Source organism: Coloeus monedula (genome assembly GCF_965178545.1).
Source record: "Coloeus monedula genome assembly, chromosome: 9".
Classification (NCBI taxonomy): Eukaryota; Metazoa; Chordata; class Aves; order Passeriformes; family Corvidae; genus Coloeus; species Coloeus monedula.
Window position 1 is genome coordinate 30,821,890 of NC_138789.1, and position 20,955 is coordinate 30,842,844.

The window sequence follows — 20,955 nt, forward strand, 5'->3', positions numbered from 1 at the left end:
GCAGCGCCAGCCCGACTACATGTCCGTGTGCCTCTTCGCAGAGGAGCCCTACCAGAAGCTGGCCATGGAGACGCTGGAGGAGCTCGACTGGTGCCTGGATCAGCTGGAGACCATCCAAACCTACCGCTCCGTCAGCGAGATGGCATCCAACAAGGTGAGCCCACGTGCGGCACCGGGATGCGGGACGGGGATACGGAGAGGCGCGGGGCTCTGAGCCTGATCCCGACACGTCTTCGCGTCTGTCCAGGACAGCGGCTCCGAGTCAGTTGCGGTGACGGGGGTGCGGGTTCCCCCGCGGAGACGCGTCCAGGGAGAACTCGCGGCGGGTGGCGTGGGGAGCGCGATCCGGGATGGAGCGGGGAGAGCGATCGCTGCCGCAGGCTCATTTCCGAAAATTAAAGTGGTTTCAATTAGCGTCGGTCCCTTGGAGCCGATATGAGCAGGAACAGTGTGCAAACGCCCGCGTTTAGCAAATCATCACGCCAGGAGTCAATTAACTTCATTGTTGTCTGGCCGTAATAACGGCGAACTGTAAACATTGTGGTCCGGTGTTTTACGGCTGTTTTGGCTTTCGGGAACGTTTTAATTTGGTTTCTAATGCCCTGGGCTGGCTCGGCAGCGCTTGGCGGCACATGGTGAGGGTGGGCAGCAGGGATGGTGCACAGGGAATCAGCTCCGGGGGCTGCTGCTCTGCCGGAGCTTTCCGGGGGAGCAAAGAGGAGTTGCGAGTTTGTCTGCACAGAATAAAGTGCTGAAGTAAAGCAAGAAAAGCCCGTTGTGTTTAAAGTCAGGGAAGCAGGAGAGCAGAGTGCCAGGATTATCCTGACAAGCAGCAGAGAGCGAAACGCGAGTTCTGAGCGCCTGTGTGCAACTTTTGGGAGTTGCTGTTCCAGTCCGCCTGAGCCCAGCTCGGCTCCAGCATCTCCCGGAGCCCGGCCGCCTCCCTGCCCGCTGCCCGCGGCTGCAGCGGAGCCGGGCACAGCCCCGGGCCAGCCTGGCAGCTCCCAGCCCGCTCCTGCCCCTTCCAGCCCCGCGGTGCCCGCTGGAGTTGTCACAATCACAAATTCCCAGCCCAGTGCCCGTCGCATCCACATTTTTGCCCAGTTGCGACGGTTTTAAACTTAGTTCTACAGCACTCCGATGTTGTTATTGTTTGGGGTTTTTTCCCCTCATTGGAAATTACTGTCATCAGAAATGCTGAATCAGAAACTGAATTTATGGAAAAAGTTGAGCAAAGAAATCCCGTGTTGTTTCAGCTTCCTCTGCTGGTAGTGGTTACCACGGTGTGCAGGGGCAAAGGAAGCAGTAAAAGTTTTATAGACCGAGCTTTCAAGAAAGAAATATTATTTTTTCGTTTGAGTTTGTGTTGAGGGAACCCTGGATGAAAGTTGAGAGGGGTTCAGGCTGCACCTCCAGTGTGAACGCGATGCCCTTCAGTTTGAGGTTGAGTGACAAATCTGGCCTCGTGAAGGTGAAACTAAATTGCTTGTCGTAGCACTTCAAAGTTGCGATTACTCGGGGTGCAGATGGCTTGCAGCTGGCTCGAGCAAAAGTTTCCTGAAACTTTGTTCTTTCATAACCCGTTTCTGAAATGTCTGCACTTTTTGGTCAACTTCCAGTTTCACAGTTTTCAGCTGTGAAAGAGAAGCATAAAATGGCCTCACACCTCACTTTCCTTTCCTCTGGAGCTGTAAATATTGTCACAATTCATGGTTTGGGCTGGAAAGGACTCTGAAGATCGTTTCAATGCCTGGTGATTTGGGGGGTTCGTGGCTTTTTGAGGGGTTTGGTGGCAGACAATGTGCAGAGTGGTCTGGCTGTGCAAGGAGCTGCTGGGTCGCTCCTGCATCTTCAGGAGGAGGCTGCGGCAGCCCTTCCCTGCTCCGAGCATCCCGTCCCACCGCCAGCTCCGCTCCGAGGCATCTCCATTTGTCACCGGTAAATAGCGAACCCGGCAGATGTTTTGAAAACAGGATGCTGGGGCTGCGCATTATTAAAGAAAAAACGGAAAGAGAAACAGTCTAGATAGGAAGAAAGCAAATAGGCTCGGCATGCTCCCAAGCGCAGGAGCAGAATAAACACTGACCTATCTTCCTGACCTCCGCTCTCGCCAGTTCCTGGCCCCGCGCCACCCAAGCCAAACTACGTCATTTGAGCCTGATAGTAGGCATGGCACAGCTGTTGCAAGTGTGACTCGAATTTCCTGTCTCCTTCCTGACAGACGTAGTTTAGAAAATCCAGAGTTGCAACAACAGCACTGAGAGAGACGGAGAGGGAGGCTCTCGGCATCCGTGTGCGCAGGGGGATTCTCGGAAGCGCTGCGGCAAAAAGGAGGCAGCGGAGGGGGAAGAGCCATGCGGGACGGCAGCCGGGCTTTGAGCTGATGGGGTTCGGAAGGCAGCGCTTTAAACATGTGCGTATTGTTCGTTGAGCCGGGAGTTAATGACAGGAGAGTGAGGGAATGAGCGGCTCAGCTTGCAGCGGGCTGAGGGCTGTGTGACATCAGGGAGCCGAGGGACCCCGCAGTGCCACCCGCAGGGATCCCACGGAATGATGGCAAAGAGGGAACTCTGTTCCCTGGGATGCTGTCGGGGTTTGTGAGTCCTGATGCGTTTCCAGAGCAGTGCTTGATGCACAAACCAGCCCGGGCTCTCTGCAGAACTCACCATGCACAGCGCCTTACCTTTCTGATTTAGAGAGAAAAATAACCTGCGAAAATACCTGGCTGCAGCTGCCATGAAGGGATTTTATTTTCCCAACACTGAATTTCCTAACATCTTTTGCTGGTAGCTGATACAGCCCTGCAGCTTTGCACTGGAGCAGAGTAACCTGTGAGGAGCTCTGCAGGCACTCGGTGCTGCCTGAGGGAGCAAACCACACTTATTTACATTACTGTTACATATATACTCTATTTTTCCTGCATTTATCACCCTGTCCAGCTTCCAGCTCAGGCAGCTGCTGTGTCAGAAGGGTTTGTGAGTCAGTGATGATAAAGAAGGGGGTATTTTCTCTCTTGGTGTGGGGTTGTGTTGGCGTTAAGCTGCTGTCCTTAGCCTTGCTTCCCTGCAGATGGGACCTGCTCTAGTCCCTAATTTGGGATCTGGGGCAGGATGTGCTCAGTGCATCCCCTGGATCATAAGAAGGAGCAGGCTTTTTTCCCAGCTGAAATGCTGGGCTTGCCAGCTCCAGGTTCTTATGGGGCCATCACATCATAAAATGGAGGCATGGAGAACATGGGTTGTTTCTGCAGAGCTGCCTGTCCGTGAGGGATGCAGCCCAAACAGAGGTACCTGCATGGACCTGAGCAGCACCTTTGCCTCTCCTTAAATTAGACCAGGCTAATTCAGAGCTTTTTGCAGTCCATCGAGTCCAGAGAGCAGAATTTGGTCTCTGGGGATATTCTAAGTTTAAATAGACAGTGTGAGTGGTGTCCTCAGCCTGCCGGGTGCTCTGATGACTTTGCAAACCCTCTTGTCTCTACCCAAACTGTCCCCTGGGGGACCCTTCCTTGCAAATCCTTAAACTCTCTTATTGCAACTCTTAAAGACGTCTCTGTTATTCCCAAGTGCTGGATAACCCAACTCAAGCCTTGCCGGCCGAGGCCGTGTCCGGCCAGCGGCTCGGGACAGCAGCACAAGTGCTCCGTGCTCCTCTCTCGCTTGTGAGCCACAAGATGAACACAACTGATTTCGTTTTGACTGGATTTCAAAGGGCATTTCGGTCAGAAAAGCGGAGCAAGGCCGCACCTCGCTTTCGGGAGAGAGTGGCTAAATAAACATCTGGCCATTAATGTAAACTGCCGGGGCCGCGCTGGAGGTCGCGGCCAAGTGCCAGCGGTGGATGTGCCGGGCTGCACAAAGTCCCGCTCGTCCCCTCCCTCCTGCCAGCCTGGCAGCCCCCAGCCCTGTCCCCTTCCTACGTGATGTTTCCCTTAAGTGGTGCCGAGCTGTTTAGTCTTCCCCTGGCTTTGCGCTGGGACTTCCTTTGTTTAATCGCCGCACAAAGAGAGGTTTGTTCGCTGCGGCAGCCGGCGGAACAAAGACACTTCCACGTCTCCTGTTTTTCCAAGGCGGGATGAATCACTGAGCTCCGAGCGCCGGTATTCCCCTCGCTCGCCCGGGGATTTGCGTTGGGGAAGCGGCGATCGGAGCGCCCTGGCGGGGCCGGGAGAGCCGCGGAGCAGCGCTGGCAGCGCTCCCCGCAGCGCCGCTCCTGCAGAGCCCCGCGCACATCGTGGCGCTTTGACGTCGCTCTTTAACCATTCCCTGGCCGTGCAGCCGCCGCTGCCGAGCAGGACCCCGCGCCATCGGCATGCTCCAGGAGGTAGGAGCTGGTTCTGGCTCAGTTTGGGAATATTCCCCCCAAGCTGGGTGTTATCGCATGGGTTTGGTCCGTGCTGGGGATGTCCTTGTGCTAGAGGACAGGGCACTGCGGGAGCGGGGTTTGCAACAGAGGCGCTCGGAGGGGTGAGCAGGAGCTTCCCGAGAAAGCTGCTGGATAGGGAGGGAACAGCTCGGGATGCTGGCTCTGAGCCGGGCTGGGAAAGCCCTCAGGATTTGGGGAGCTTGGTCCCAGTCAGCTCCTGTGTATCAGTCTCATCACCGTCATAAATGGACTTTAGGGTGGCTGTCTCTGTATCCATCCCGTTCCTCCTCCCGTGCTCATTGCCCTCCAAAGTAAATCATTCTGGGGGTGTCAAATACGCCCTAAAAGCGGGGTGGGATATTGGGGCCAGACGCATTTAACAATCTAATATTTTGTTCTTGCGAGCCCTCTGGGCTGTCTGTCCAGACATCTTGGTTAAACTGCTTCAAGTGTTTTAAAAACTGAAATATTGGAAAGCTGCAGTGTTGGCTGTGGGATGTGTGGGGACGGGATTAGGAGACAGTGTCACCATTTGGGATACCCTCCTGGAGCAAAGGGATTTTGAGTGCTGGATGATTTCCCATCTCTTGGGGTGTTGTGGAAAATGTGTGGAAAAAGCCCTTCCTGGGGGGATCCCTTGGCCACTGCTGGTGCAGAGATCAAGGCTTTGGGGGTAGAATTTTGGTTCAAATCTATCTTTTGGCATCTGTCACCCATCCTCCGGGCCACAACGGTGCCCAGGACCTTCCAGCGTGTCCTTTAACCAATTCTGGTTTTCCTGGGACGTGATGGGGTTTTAAAAGTTCTGCATTCTCAGACTTTTACGTTATAACACATCAGGGTGGGGCTTAAATAAATAATAGCTCAAAGGCAGGTTCAAAATGAATCATGAGCTGAGGGCAGGACTGGAGAGTGACTAAATGCTGGGAGCAGGGACCTCTCCGGAGTGAAGGATACTGGTGACATGTGACATCCCAGAGGAGCGGCATCACTTGGCATGAGGGAACTGAGAAGGATTTCAGTGCAGTCCTAATCCTCGCCCTTGAGTCTGAGTGATTTTCTGGACCAGGCCATTTCCCACAGGCTCCAAACCCTAACTTTTTTCCCCAGCTGTGTTCCATGGGGCAGCTGCCGATGCAAATACTTGCATTGAGTGAAATTCATTGAAAGTCGTTGAGTTATCAAAGGCAGGACAAGTTGTGGAGATGGATTGGGATGGAGATTCACCCTCAGAGCTCTGAGAGGGAGAGATTCCCCCGATTAAAGCCTGGCTTAAAGCAAACAAACCAGAAGTGCCTCACCTTGCTGCTGGTTTAGCACAGCTGGGCCAACTGCAGCAAAAGGATTCTGAGGAGCATTTGCCTATCTCTGTGTGAGAAGGAGTTTTAATTTCATTTTATCTCCGTTAATTAGTGCCTTCTGTATGGGTTTGATGCTTGCATTAGGCTCATTTTCCTTTTGGCAGGACCAACTGTCACAGCTTTGGGGGGATGCTGAGCTACAACAACTTCTTCCCAGGATTTTCACTGTCCTCTTCCCAGGACTCCGTCTTTATTCTGTGTTTTCCGAAGCAAACAAACTTCTGTTGATTCAAAGTTGCCAGATTTTTTTTTTTTTCAACACGGGCATCTTGGAAAAGTCATCTCAGGGCACAAAGTTATTTGAATTTTCCAAAGCCTGTTCTCCTACTCAGGTAAAACCCCAGCTGGATTTGCCTAAATGATGACTGCAGAGCTTGATTCAAATTTAAATTAAATTTAAATTGCTGCTTCATACGATTAACAAAATCCCATGTTTAATTGCATGGCTCTCTTGTTAAATGACAAATGCTCTTCCCTCTCTGTTAGTTGATATTTTGGGGGTGTTTGTTTCTGATTGAGGGCATAATCCAGGTTATTCCACCCAAATTCCCAGCATCTCCTGGCTCCCCAGAGGAGCAGGGACGGCTGTGTGAGCACAGGGGAGACTCTTTGGTTTGTGGGCTCCCCTTACGCAGTCACTTGGCCTCCTCTGGCACCGAGGCCCTGGCGCTGTGGTTTGCAGGGGTGTGACTGACACAAGATTTGGGGCTGAGATCTGCAGCTCCTGCAGCTCTCTGCTCTCGGGGCCACAGATGCTGTCAGCTGCATCAGGGCTTGCTTTAATCAACTTTGTGTCAACAAAGGAGCTGCTGGAGGTTTGCATTTTGTGCTGCTTCCTGACCTTCAGCACCGGCTGGTTCTCAGCAGCTTCCCTTCCTCAGCCTCCTTTTGCTCTCAACACGACCGACATTCTTCCAGCTGGTAAAATTGTTCGAAAAATGATTTTGCAGAACAAGTGTTTTGGACTGTTTCTGCTTTTATTTGCTCTCCTCTCCCCAGAGGGAAGAATAAAAGCAGTGCTGGGATGAGAAATTGGTGTGGACACTCACTGTGCTGCTCTGGGAAAGGTGGGACTGATGTGGGGAGTTATCCCTGGCCTGGATGTGCCTTTGGTGTGGTTCTTCCTCCCAACAGTGCAATTTGTGTCATAAAATGCACCTTTCGGTGGGGGAGAGAGAGGAAATCCATACAAAATCCAACCTGATGCGCTGTAGACTCCAGGTGTAGCTGCCAAGATAATTTGGTAGGAGAGATCTGTTTTGGATATTGGAAAAGCATTTTGGATGAAGCAGAAACCAACCTGAGCTTCTTCCAAAGGATCCCAAAGCTTCAGACTGGACCAAACCTCCCTGCTGGGGTTTTTCCACCCAAGGAGACAAACAGTCTGTGCTTTGTCACATCCCACAGCGAGAAATGACTGTCCAAGCCCAGGCTGGACAGGGCTGGGAGCAACCTGGGATAGCAGAAGGGGTGGAAGGGCTGGAACGAGATGGTTTTCAAGGTCCTATCCAACCCAAACCAGGCTGGGCTTCTCTGAGATCTTAAACTCTGTCAGTCCAGGTAATTCCTATCAATCCAGACAAACCAACCTGAGGGTTTGGGCAGTGGTGTTGGACACTCCAGGGCTGGGATCCAAGTGCAGTGGTGCTGGATCCTGGGATCCACAGGCAGTGCTGGACACTCCAGGGCTGGGATCCACGGCAGTGGTGCTGGATCCTGGAATCCACAGGCAGTGCTGGACACTTCAGGGCTGGGATCCACGGCAGTGGCCGCAGGAGCAGGCAGGAGCGGATCTGGCCCCGCAGGGCACACGGGGATTTCTCCAGGTGCCAGCACAAAGGCGGGCGGGCTCACCTTGCCCACACATGACACACCGATTTTCAGGGAAGCACAGCGCTGGTTTCTCCATGACCTGAGCCCTTCCCCCGCGGCTGAGGGGGATTTTCCTCCGCAGTGAGTAACACCCGGAGCTTGCTCGGGAGTGGAGAAATCTGATCTCGCAGTGGAGCAGCACAAACCCCCGGCGCTTTCCCTGGGCAGGCTCCTGTAGGGAGTTTTTCCTTTCCGGCATTCGGAGCAATTTGCATATTTCGAGTCTCATTTGGCTAGAAATGAGCTGGAAATGCCCCAGTGCTGCAAACACTCAGCTCGAGCTTCCAATTCATCACTTTTTTTAAAGCCCCGTGTTGCGTAAATCCCGTCCCACCCAGGGGAGGTTCTGCTGCGCTCAGAAATGCTAAACTTCACGGGGGAAAATCTGAATATTGTTCTGTCTACATCAGATAGATGTTGTTGCTTTCATGAGCAGCCACATGCTGATTTATGGCAACCTGCTATTTATTTATCAACATTTACATTGTGGATTCCTAAATTATTCTAATAACATCAGGCCAACAAGTTGGTCATGATGTTGCTCCTTTAAAGTCTTCCTTTGAACATCTCTATAAATCAAGGCTGCTTTGATGTGAAATTGGAGATTTCATAAGCCTCTGTTTACTTTTGGGTTTCAAAAATCAGCTGAAGGGAAAACAAAAAAACCCCAAAAAAACAAACAGTACTTTGTATCTCATTAAAAAGAGTTCCTAGCGCATTAAATGCGATATTGTTTTAGGAAATAAGAACTAGAAAGAGCTGCAAAAGAAATTTGATTTTTTTAATGACTGATAGTTGACTGTAACCATTCCACTTTTCTCCAGGCACTGAAACATGGCTGGAAACTTTCTCCTTTAGTGCTGTTTAGTGTAAAACAGGCTTGTGTTGGTTTTTTTTTTTAAATTCGAGCATTAAATGCACCTCCCATCATTCTCCATGGAGTGCCCAGGAAGGAAAATCAATGGGAATTATGAAGTAACAAGGACAGCTGCAAATTTGTTTGCCATGGTCCTTTCTGTAAGTGATGTAACAGCAGGAAAACACAGATAAGCGGGGTTACTGCTCCTCCAAATCCAGGAATTTTAACTCTTCTCTTCCAAACTTTCGAAGAAATGCTCCACACTTCCAAAACCCAGGAGTTGGGTTCGGTGCCTCTTTGCAACGCAGGAATGACATGTCAGGAAGAGAGGGCTGGGAATAACAAATGTTCCTTCAATGGGGTGCTATTAGTCCCATTTTTTTTTTAACCTGGAGTAGAGCGTCACATCCATCCCATCCCAGACAAAGGCATTACACATTCCCTGTCTGAGCCCGCTGCCGATTGCACGGATGAGTAATTTCTCCCCTGTGTGTAAATCATTTCCGACGGGACGGGACTCCCGTCCCTGCTCCGGCACTCGGGCAGGTGAGGGGCGGCTCTTCCCAGAGCCGGGCATCCCGCGATTCCCAGGAACAGAGCTGCTCATCAGAGTCCCACCAAGCTTTAATTGCGCCTCTGGACCTGCAGTAATTACCCGGGTAATTAAGCGAGGAGGATTCAGCCCGGCTGCCTCAGCGAAAGTAACCCTCGGCCCACAAATCCTTTTGTTCTAGGGATTTCTAGGAGCTCTGGGAGAGCCAGGGATGGCAGCTTTGCGTCAGAAGGGTGGGTCGGGAACAGAGTTTATAAACACTGGAGATCTGCAGCGAGATTCCTCCATCAAAGTTGGGGTGGGACCCCTCTCTCCAGAGCTTCTGCAGGCCGGAGCCCCAGAGCATCCGAGCTGCTCTTTTATCTCCAAATCGCCCTCAGCTCCTGCAAATGACTCCGACTGGTTTTAAGCAGCCTCTTTGCATAAGGACTCTTGGCCTCGGGGAACCCCAGCTGGTCTAAATCGACTTCAAAGGATTTCCATCAGCAGCAGATCCCTGCTCCTGTCTTTATTCTCCCTGTGATGCGCCAGGAACACCTCTCCAAGCTCCAGAGGGAATGGGAACAGGAATAACAGCAGGATTCATCACTGGAGTCAGTGTGAGACTGGAGAGGCCAAGAGCTGCGGGTGCTTCTTCATGGCTGTCCTTAAGAGGGGAACTTAGGAGTTCTTTCCATAAAGAGCCAGAAGAGTGGAAATTTCCACACAAAAATCATCAGGCAGGTTTTCCCAATCCCCATCTGGGTCATAGCATGGAATCCCAGAATGGTTTGGGTTGGAAGGGACCTTAAAGCCCATCTCATCCCAAAATATCAGGCTGCTCCAAGCCCCAATGTCCAGCCTGGCCTTGGGCACTGCCAGGGATCCAGGGGCAGCCACAGCTGCTCTGGGCACCCTGTGCCAGGGCCTGCCCACCCTCCCAGGGAACAATTCCTTCCCAATCTCCCATCCAGCCCTGCCCTCTGGCACTGGGAAGCCATTCCCTGGGTCCTGTCCCTCCATGCCTTGTCCCCAGTCCCTCTGCAGCTCTCCTGGAGCCCCTTTAGGCCCTGAAAGGTCATGACAAGGTCACCCTGGACCCCCAGCATGGTTGGGCTCCTAAATCTGGCGAATTCAGTCATAAATTAGGCCAAATTTTCTTCCTCTGCACAAAAATGAAGCACACTTGGTCAGGATGAGGTGCCAGGGCAGCTGCCAAGGGGCTCCAGGAGCTGCCGTGCCCTTGGTGGCAGCGTCACCACCCTCCCACGGGCCCTCACTGAGGATTTCCACGTCTGGAAGCAGAGCTCAGCAAAGGAATAAAGGTGGGGAGAAGCCCTGAGCAGCGAGGGCCTGGTGTGGGCAGCAGGAAGGGAACCAGGAGCAAACTTTCCCACTGGTAATCAAGGAAATTCCCGCCCGCACACACGGCTGGAAAGCTGGAAAGGAACTGTGATTCCCTGGAGCAGAGGATGCATGGAACAGGGTCACTGCTGGTAATCAAGGAATGATTCAATTCTGGGAGACTTAATTTGGTGCAGATGAGTTCTGCAGTCAGACAAAACAGGAAGGCTCCACGCGATGCCGGGGCCGCTTCTCACACAACGCTCCAGATGCTTCCAGACTCGCTGGGAACGTCGGCTGAGCTGCCACGTGCCTTTGGATATGGCACATGGCACTTGGGCTTCATCTTATTTGTGTTCTCTGCACTGCTCTCACTGGTTAAAGGTGTCCATGGCGTGGTCCTGTGGGCAGAATTTGGGGTGGGGGGAAAGAAGCACTGAGCCCATTTCCTGATTTTCTTCTTTTTAAGGGAAACCCCCTGGAGCTGGGGCAGGCATGCCCTCCTCATTGATGCACTCCATCTCTTAGCGAGCCTATCTGTGCTGATTTCCTTTGGAAAAGGCACGGGGATGATTATTAATTACGAAAATTAATGAAAATAACAGCACGGGTCCGCGTGCTGCTAATGGGCATTACCGTAATTACCCGCGTGGCTGCCGGGCGTTACCGTAATTGCACGCGGGGCACTCCAAAGCCCCAATCCCTGCGTTTGCTCCACGTGGAGCAGTTGGAATTTTCTCCTCTCTCCCTGCAATCCGTTTGATATCCCCGTCGCTGTCGCACCGATTTAAGGACGGGATTGCCGCGGGGCTGGGGGGTTGCTCATGACCTCAGCCATTGATCCCTGCAGCGGCAGCAGCCTGCTTGCTCCCTGCAGCGCAATTCTCAGGAAGCAGCATTGCTCCAGAGCATCCTGACATCAAGGAAGAATCCCAAAAACCCACCACAAGCCGTGGAACAGCTGGGATGCCTCCCTGTTTTTGAAAGGGGTTCGTGTGATTAAGTAAATCCTGCTTAGGTGCCAACATGGTTGGGATGGCAAATCCCAAAAAAACTTTGCAAGTCCTATGGGAATTCCCACAGCTCCAGGAAGCTCAGCTGGGTTTGAGCCTCCCAGTCCTTTTAGCAGTGCTGTGACTCTGCTGCCTGTGTTTGTAAAAGGCTGCTGATTAAAGGGCTGGAAAAGCGATGGAGGTTAAGACTGTGGGGGACAGATTCCCACTTCCAGATGGGATACGAGAATCCCGAGGATTTTTCTCTGCTGCAGATGGCTCGGGTGACCCTGTGGAGGCCAGTTCATTGCTCTGTGCCTCTGTGGAGAGGCCCTGGCCACCCTTTGTGCTTTGTGGGACCACTTGTGAGGTAAAGCCATTTTTATCAGCTGTTTGCCCACCGCCACTCAGGCTCACTGATGTGAAAGGGGCCATTGTGAGGAAACCCGAGTGACTCAAGGGTGCTCAAACGTGGTTTGCGTGATCCATCTGCTGACGGTGTTTTCCCGGTGCGGATAAAGGCCTGGATGCAGGGAAATGCTGCAGCACATGCTTGGCTGTAGGGCCGTGGGAGGGCTCACATGTCCTGGCTGCCGCTTGTGACCACTGCAAAGACGTCACTGGGAGGAGAGATGGGGTCAGGGCTCCCCTCGCCTGCCACGGGCTCGCCCTGCCTCGGGTTTCACTCCTGCTGCCCCTCCTGCACCTCCTCCAAGGTTGTTCTTGGTGGTTTCAAAAGGGTTTTTGTCCCTCGTGGTTGGCAGGATGTGCAGGGGAGACTCTGTGGGACAAAATCCATGGCCCAGCGCTGTGGGATGTGTTCCTGGGCAGCCAGAATCCTTCACATCCCAATCCTTCCTGTATCACGTGAGATTCCAACCTTCACATCCTGCTCTTTCCTGTATCCCATGGGATACCAACCTTCTCATCCCTCTTCTTTCTGTATCCCATGAGATAGGATTTAAGCTGCTTGAGTTACCTGGAAAGTGAGGCCTCCCTATGTGATGGTGAGAGTAGGATTGGATGGGATAATGGGGAGAAATCCTTCCCTGTGAGGGAGGGGAGGCCCTGGAATGGATTTCCCAGAGCAGCTGGGGCTGCCCCTGGATCCCTGGCAGTGCCCAAGGCCAGGCTGGACATTGGGGCTTGGAGCAGCCTGGGATAGTGGGAGGTGTCCCTGCCCCTGGCAGGGGTGGAATGGGATGGGCTCTAAAGTTCTTTCCAACCCAAACCATTCCAGGATTCCCTGTTTCAGTGACACTGGCAGGACTGGGCAGGGAGGGACAGCAGCCACAGAGGTGGCATTGTCCCAGCAGGTTGCCCCCCCCCCGTTGGGCTGCTCAGGTGAAAGGGAGGTGCCATCAGCTTCTCACCTCTGAGTTTAAGGAGAGGAGAAGGTGGGTCACAGCTTCCTTCGCTCCATGTGGCCAAAGGTTGAGCTGGAATCCCATCTGGATGTTCTGGAGCCGTGCCTTGGCCAGCCTGGGCTGTCCATGGGAGCAGGGACCAGGATTCCAGGCAGTGCCCACACCTCACGTGTCCCACAGCACGTGGGGACGCCTCGTGCCATCATTCCAGGAGAGGCTGATAGCTGTGAAGGCAGCTGGAGACAGGAGAAGGTTTCACAGCAAAGATGGCCCTTTTATTTTGGGAATCCTGGCCTCTGGCATGTGCTGTGTTCCCGGCAGGATCAGCAAGGACGTCCTGAGCAGCGGGAGAGCTGCTCATCCCGGTGATCCCGTGCTGGGAGCTGTGCGCAGGCACGGCACAAGGGATTGTCTTTGGATTCCATGTCAAGGACAGCTCCAGCTTCCTCACAGCGGGATTGCTTGTCCGTTTGAAAGAAAAACTGCAGGAATGATTCAGTCTTGAAATTTGGATTGTGGGTCACAGGAGGGCTGGGGCTGGGAAGGACCTTAAAGCTCGTCTCGTTCCACCCCCTGCCTCGGGCAGGGACATTACAGAAGCATTCTTTCGAGAATGAATGTATGAATTTGTGAATTGCAGTTACAGGTTTAAGGTGATTATTTTTCATGCCTCTTAGCTGAAGGATATTTCCAGTTTGGAAAAGGACATTTTGCTGCGTTGCTGCATTTTGCCCTTTACCGCGTAGGAGGAAAAACCTGATCACACTGAAAATGTGCAAAATGCTTTGAAAAATCCTGCTGGGAATACTTCAAATATCCCGTAAGGAATAGGATTAAAGCAAAGCAGGAATAGAGACGAGACTGCTGCCTGCTTTTCCCTTATTTAAATATTCCCGAGCTTCCTCCATTTTAATTTCCCCTTTAAAACATGGCTGTGTTAGCAGAGCTGGCAGCCCCTCCGAAACCAGCATCATTTTCCTGGCACTGCTCAGCTGAGCCGGGCTCATGTGGAGTGGGGACCCCCTTCAGGAACTGAGCGAGCAGCACGATCCCAAATTCCCCAGCGCCTCCAGGCGCGCGGCTGGATCCGTGCGGATCCGTTCCCGTTCCTTTGTGCATTCCCGGATCTCATCCCTCTCTCCCCGGCGAGCGCATCCACCCACGGGCAGCCTCGGCAAGGATGCGCTGCCAGGCTGGGCTTTGGCTGGGATTAGCAGCTGCCGGCTTTTGCGGGATCTTTGCCTTGGATGAACGCTGATTTTTTGGGATTGGGAAAGGGTCCGTGTGCCCCAGGAGCTCTCCCGTCGGAGCGGCGATTTCTCCGGGAGGATTTGTGCTGGCTTGCAAGGAGCTTTCCAAAATGCCTGAAGCCAACTATTTGTTATCTGTGTCTTGGGGTTACATTAAGGTGGGTTTAATTCCTGCAGGATTATTAATTCCCGAATTATTAATGGCTGCTTTTTTTTTTTTTGTGCTGTGTTGCTCGGAGAAAGGTGCTGTGAGGAAAATCTGCTTTAAAAAGGCTGATTTCTGTGTGTTCTGGCTAATCATGTGTGTAGTGTGCATGCAGAATCCATGGATGTCATTTTTTTGGGAATTCATTGTTGCAGGATAAAATGATGCAGCAGTGAAAATGTTGGATTATAAAAGCAGGAGCATCACAGCGTGAACATCTAAGGGAATAATGCCCGAATCCCACATTTTGCTGTGTGATCTTCAGATTTAGGGCTTATTTCTCCTCTGGATGTGCAGCTGTGTGTTTGTATCATACAAAATGGAGCAACTTTAGAAAATCCAGAACAAAAGAAGGTTTGGGGATGGGGAATCTCAACCTGAGGTAAAAATCTGAGCTTTCAGAGACATTCATCTGAAACGGTCTCTCCTCGCTTGTGCCAGCAACAATTAATGAGCATCTTTAGAGGAAATCAATCCCGTGGGCTGAAAAGAAATATCCAGTCATGGTGCTGCCGAGCAGGATGGAAATGAAACCATCTGCCGCTGACTCCATCCCAAATATCCCCGGAATTCTGCTCGCTGGGGGAGTCTCCCGCGCGAACGCTGCGTGGATGTGGGAAAGGATTCCATAAAAATGCCGCTTTTGTCTGTGCTCTTCCCCCCCTGCAGTTCAAGAGGATGCTGAACCGGGAGCTCACACACCTGTCCGAGATGAGCCGCTCTGGCAACCAGGTGTCCGAGTACATTTCCAACACTTTCCTGGGTAAGGAATGCATCCCAAGCTTTTCGTGGCTCAGGGAAGGGTTAACGCAGCCCGATTGCCCCCATTCACAGCTTCCCTGTTGGGTTTTCACTTTCAAATGGCTGCGGGAAGGGGAAGAATGGTGTTTGGATAAGTGTATCCACAGAGGAATTCCTTCCCGAGCCATGGGATGTTTCTGGGAGGATTCCATGGGGCTGGCGGTGGCTGCCTTATGCAATGCTGGGGTTTGTGGTGACCTTATGGAAAGGACAAAGTCACACAAACCCCGCTGCAGCCTCTGCCTCGCTCAGGCGCATCTCCCCTTCAGAGATGGGGTTCAGACTGAACCATTCCCAAAGTTTTATTCATTACTGTGTGTAAATCTGCTCATTTTGCACCAGAAGTCAGAAAAAAAAAGGGAATATTTTGCATTTCATTCATTGTGTCGGAGCTCACAGCTCTCCAGACATGAATGAATTCTCTGCGTCAACCTTTGTTAGGAGAAGTGGGATTTTCTCAGGGAGCAGCTTTAGGATTTGTGACCATTTGTGTAGAAAATGAGCAGCCTCATATTTACAGATATCCCTGAATCCAACAGCTCTGAAGGCTGAGTGTCTGTGGATGCTGTGGGTGCTGGTGCTCGTGGGGATTCATGCCCTGAGGTTGGAATGGCCCGGAATGCGTTCCCTGTGTGACACACAATTATTCCCATTACGGATTTCAAAGTGATCCCAATAGCCAGCTGCAACTGGAACTGCTGCCTGCATTTAGGACACAGCACAGCATCCATAATCCATGGAAGTTTGGAGCTGCTTTGTGGGAATGCACTGGGCTTATTGCTCAGCTAAATCGTGACATCCAGAGCATGGATTCAAACAGGGAATAGGAGCAAGGCAGGGACGCAGAGGGACAAATCCAGGGATTTGGCTGGAGATCAGCACTTCCCAGCAGCCACGTGAGTGTGGAGCAGGATGTGCTGAGCAGGAATTGCCTATGTGGCTACCAAAAATAAACCCCACAAACACTCAGGTTAATGGGGCCTGAATCCCAGCAGGGGCTGACGAGCCAGAGCTGCTGCTGGTGCTGTGGGGGTTGTTTTATCCATGGAATTCCAGACTGGTTTGGGATGGGAGGGACCGTAAAGGATCATCCAGTGCCACCCCTGCCATGGGCAGGGACACCTCCCACTGTCCCAGGCTGCTCCCAGCCCCAATGTCCAGCCTGGCCTTGGGCACTGCCAGGGATCCAGGGGCAGCCCCAGCTGCTCTGGGCACCCTGTGCCAGGGCCTGCCCACCCTCCCAGGGAACAATTCCTTCCCAATCTCCCATCCAGCCCTGCCCTCTGGCACTGGGAAGCCATTCCCTGGGTCCTGTCCCTCCAGGCCTTGTCCCCAGTCCCTCTGCAGCTCTCCTGGAGCCCCTTCAGGCCCTGCCAGGGGCTCTGAGCTCTCCCTGGAGCCTTCTCCTCTCCAGGTGAGCACCCCCAGCTCTGCCAGCCTGGCTCCAGAGCAGAGGGGCTCCAGCCCTGGAGCAGCTCCGGAGCCTCCTCTGGACCTGCTCCAGCAGCTCCATGTCTGAATTCCTGCTATTCCCTGTGCTTGGGCAGCTCCGTTTCCCTTGGCAGGGCTGGACAAGGCTCTGTCCATCGCTGTCCTGCTGCTCCTCACGTGCCTGGTGCTGGTGACAGCCCCGTGTTGGGTGGCAGTGTGAGGCCACTCGGGGCCCTGGCACTGCTGAGGGGGGCAGGCTCTCCAGTTTGGGCCAGATTGCAGCCTGATTGCTCATGCTAAAAAAAAATGAGGGAAGCTTTTAAAAGGGTTATCAGCTGTTCCAGGAAGTCGTGCTGCATGGGTTTTATGAATTAGCTTTTTCCTGCCTAAAATTTAATGAAATTAAATGAACACACAAAATAACAGGAGTCTGCAAGTGAGGAGGTTGAAGGAACAAACAAACAGAAATCTGTGGGTAGGACACTCATCGATCTCCAGAGATGGGGATAATTCAGAGATGTTAAACCCACATCATGTGACTTCATTCAGCCTTTTGATTTTATTAGGGCAAGGAGTGACAGGACACAGGGAATGGCTTCCCACTGCCAGAGGGCAGGGATGGATGGGATCTTGGGAAGGAATTGTTCCCTGGGAGGGTGGGCAGGCCCTGGCACAGGGTGCCCAACACCCCTGGCAGTGTCCAAGTCCAGGCTGGAGCAGCCTGGGACAGTCCAAGGTGTCCCTGCCATGGCAGGGGGTAGAACTGGATGATCTTTACGGTCCCTCCCATCCCAACTTATTGTGTAATTCCATGATGAAATGAGCTGAGAAGGCTCCAAGAAGGAGCAGAGGGTCCAGCCCTGCAGCATCCATCGAGGACACGGCGTGGGAAGGTCAGAGATGGCCAGCAGAGGTTTCACACTGGCCACTGATCACGCTGGCCTCGGGGCACACGCTCTGGCCTGAGGGCTGAGCCATGCTGCTGCCACCAGGATGGAACAAATCAGGGATTTCTGCTCCAGAATGGCCATTTGATGCTGCCTTAGTCATTGCTAAGGAGATTATGGAGAGGAAAGTCCTTGAGTGGTTCAGCAAAATCCAGGGAACACCCAGTGATGTCAGCCAGGCTTTGCTGTGAATAATGACTCCTTTCCTAATTGTGGTGCTGCTGCTTGGGATTTCAGAGGGGTTTAATTAAGTCCAGGCAAAAGCAACTCATGCCTGGAAGCCTTGTCCCTCTGGAGGTCCTCAAGGTGCACAGAGGTTATGGTGAAATCCATGAAAAATGGTTTGAAGGAAGTAATGAGCCACTGGATCTGCACTTCAGTAAATCAGCTGTAAATAACCCATGGGTTTAAGGCTCATTTATTTACTAAACACATCTCCACAGCCAAGTTTGGGCCTCTTCATGTGCACTAAAACTGTGATTATCCCTGAGAATGGCAATGGGAATTCGGCCTGTGCTTTGGATATTATTCCCAATATATTTGTGAAGGATAAACCTTTAATAAATCAGTGACACTCGTTTGTTACTGGTTTTAGGAGCAGGGGGTATTGACCCTAAAAAAGTGAAAATAGCAAAAATATATGTGCTTTTACTTTTTTCAGGAAAAATGTGTTGTTTGGACGTATCTTTTATTTTCCTGAAAATAGGTAATGAAATTAATTGGGATTTCTCCCTAAGGAGAACCTGGTGCCCTTCTGGCATGGAAAATCAAAGAATCATTTATGTTGCAAACCACGGGGTCCAACCATTCCCTCAGCACTGCCATTCCCAGCACTAATCCATGTCCCCAAGTGCCACATCCACGCACAGAGAGACATTCCTGGACATGTCCTGTATCCCCAAACCACACAGTGGCTGCAAGAGAGCAACCACAGAGTTTGGGACTGGGTTTTTTTTTAATTTTTGGGTCCCAAAATGAGGAGACCCTCAGCAGAAACCCCTGGCTTTGAGTAGGGCTGCAGAGGCAGCAGCTCAAGGGTAGCTTTTGGGGGATGTGCTGGGAGTTCACGTTGTGCTGACTCATTTCCCCCTGTTCTGTTCCAGACAAGCAGAACGATGTGGAGATTCCTTCTCCCACCCAGAAGGACAGGGAGAAGAAGAAAAAACAGCAGCTCATGACCCAGATCAGTGGGGTGAAGAAATTAATGCACAGTTCCAGCTTAAACAACACCAGCATCTCCCGGTTTGGGGTGAAGACAGAAAAGGAAGATCACCTGGCCAAGGTATGAGGGATTCCTGCTCTTCTGGGAGAGTCTGGAAGCTGAGGATGGATTGTTCCCCCTTGGAATTATTATCCCTGAAATGCTGTGGCCATTAGAAATGCTGTGGCCATTAGAAATGCTGTAATTAATGGTAGCAGGCCCTAACAGCATATTTTATATTTAAAAATCCATGAAAATGGCCCTGAAATAAAAAGGAAGAAGGTGATGAAGGCTGAGGAGAGCAATTATGAAACACAAAATCAGCCCTTCACAGCTGTTCTGTGTTCATTAATTCACACATTCGGCACTTACATAATTACAATAATCGTGAAATTTGCGTATTTGTGAACTTTGGGGAAATGCAGAATTGCCTGGGAAAACATGAAACCATTCTCTTTTTGTGCCCTTCAAAGGAGCTGGAAGACCTGAATAAGTGGGGCCTCAACATCTTCAACGTGGCCAGGTACTCCCACAACCGCCCGCTGACCTGCATCATGTACGCCATATTCCAGGTGTGTATTCCCAGCCTGAACCTGCTGCTTCCAGCACTGTTTTCATCCCTAATTCCTCTCTGCCTCGCTGCCTCTGTCCAGCATGCTCTGACACTCACTTGTGCTCTGATCCCACAGGAGCGGGATCTGCTGAAAACGTTCAAGATCTCGTCGGACACGTTCGTGACGTACATGATGACCCTGGAGGATCACTACCACTCGGACGTGGCCTACCACAACAGCCTCCACGCTGCTGACGTGGCCCAGTCCACCCACGTGCTGCTCTCCACCCCTGCCCTGGATGTGAGTGCCCTGCTTGGCTTGGTTTTGAACGTGGGGTGGGCACTGGTGGCTCTTCCGAGCGCTCGCTTCGCTCCAGGGCCTTCGTTGTTCGGGAATCTCAGCAGCATCTGGAATCTCTGCTTTATCTCCTTGTCTCAGAAAACCAACTGAAAAAGCACAATTTGTGTCCCTAAACCAGCTTCCCCAGCTGTTGAGAGGTAAAACCCCTCTGACAGATCCCTGTTGTTCCATCCTAGGCCGTCTTCACGGATCTGGAAATCCTCGCTGCCATTTTTGCAGCTGCGATCCACGATGTGGATCACCCCGGGGTCTCCAATCAATTCCTGATCAACACAAGTGAGTTTTGTTCTGAATCACTCAGAATTTCACCCACCAACTTGGAAATCAATGGGAGTGCTTTTTCCATGCCACAAATGATGACTTGCAGCCCGTGCTGCCCTCTCAGAATATCGTGCAGTAAACGAGGGAGACATTTTGGAATCCCTGCCAAAGGCAGCCACTGTAGCACAATTTGTAAAGTCAGTATTTACTACTTGCTACCACATAATAATTCTGCCAGCCCTGGGTGCAAACTTCCCCATTAAGATAAGATAAATAACCCTATTGCTACTGGCAACCAGAAAGCCAAATACTGGAAGCCATGGGCTTCATGTTGTGTTCTGCCACAGGCTGAGCACGGATCTGGACTCCAAAACATGGGGATTGTCGTGTTTTGGGAAGGGTTTTTGCAGGATTCTGCTGTCAGTGATTTGTGACTGAGCATTATTTTGTCACTAGGACTGAGCAAAGGCTGGTTAAGTGCTGGGGTTGGCACTCATGCAGCTAAAAAGAATCCCAGAATCCCAAAATCATCCAGTGTCCCATGGGCAGGGACACTTTCCACTACCCCAGGTTGCTCCAAACCCCATCCACCCTGGCCTTGGACCCTTCCAGGGATGGGGAAAGGAAACTTTCCCCCATTAAAACATTTCAGTGGCCAGGACAAGTGCTGGCTGTTGGAAATCCCACATTTCCTGGGCTGGAGTCCCACGTTTGGTGTTCCTTCCCCAGATTCCGAGCTGGCCCTGATGTACAACGACGAATCCGTGCTGGAGAACCACCACCTTGCAGTGGGCTTCAAACTGCTCCAGGAGGAGCACTGTGACATCTTCCAGAACCTGACCAAGAAGCAGCGCCAGACCCTCAGGAAGATGGTGATTGACATGGTATGGCCACTCCCTGAGCCTCTTCTTAACCAAAAATGCTCACTTTGTGGATTCCCCTCCTGAAATCCTCTTTTTGCCCCTTCTGGAAAGGTGTTGGCCACTGATATGTCCAAGCACATGAGTCTGTTGGCTGATCTGAAGACTATGGTGGAAACGAAGAAGGTGACCAGTTCAGGAGTTCTCCTTTTGGACAACTACACAGACAGAATACAGGTGAGGCAGCCAAATTCCCTGGATTTGGGGTGTTTTGGTCAGGGTGAAGAAGCCACACTCCTGGTTTTTTTACTGTGGCTTTTGAATTGATCCTATAGAGAAATTCTCAGCAGTCATTTTCTTCTGCACTAAAAGAACTACAAGGTGGTCCCATAT

At 51.9% G+C, this 20,955-nt stretch overlaps 1 protein-coding gene across 5 annotated transcripts in view; it reads left to right on the forward strand.

Annotated features, from left to right (window-relative positions):
- PDE4B (phosphodiesterase 4B) overlaps window positions 1-20,955 on the forward strand; it is a gene marked incomplete at its 5' end in the record, with an annotated part of 152,043 nt that overhangs the window by 124,737 nt on the left and 6,351 nt on the right. For 4 of the 5 annotated variants that reach the window (XM_082286910.1, XM_082286911.1, XM_082286912.1 and 1 more), the window contains 8 exons: window positions 42-154; window positions 14,817-14,910; window positions 18,430-18,608; window positions 19,001-19,099; window positions 19,217-19,381; window positions 19,618-19,717; window positions 20,432-20,586; window positions 20,677-20,799. In XM_082286910.1, coding sequence (XP_082143036.1) covers window positions 42-154; window positions 14,817-14,910; window positions 18,430-18,608; window positions 19,001-19,099; window positions 19,217-19,381; window positions 19,618-19,717; window positions 20,432-20,586; window positions 20,677-20,799 — 1,028 coding nt within the window. Of the gene's footprint in view, window positions 1-41; window positions 155-1,503; window positions 2,414-14,816; window positions 14,911-18,429; window positions 18,609-19,000; window positions 19,100-19,216; window positions 19,382-19,617; window positions 19,718-20,431; window positions 20,587-20,676; window positions 20,800-20,955 lie in introns of those variants that run through there. The other variant, XM_082286914.1, reaches the window with a different exon arrangement.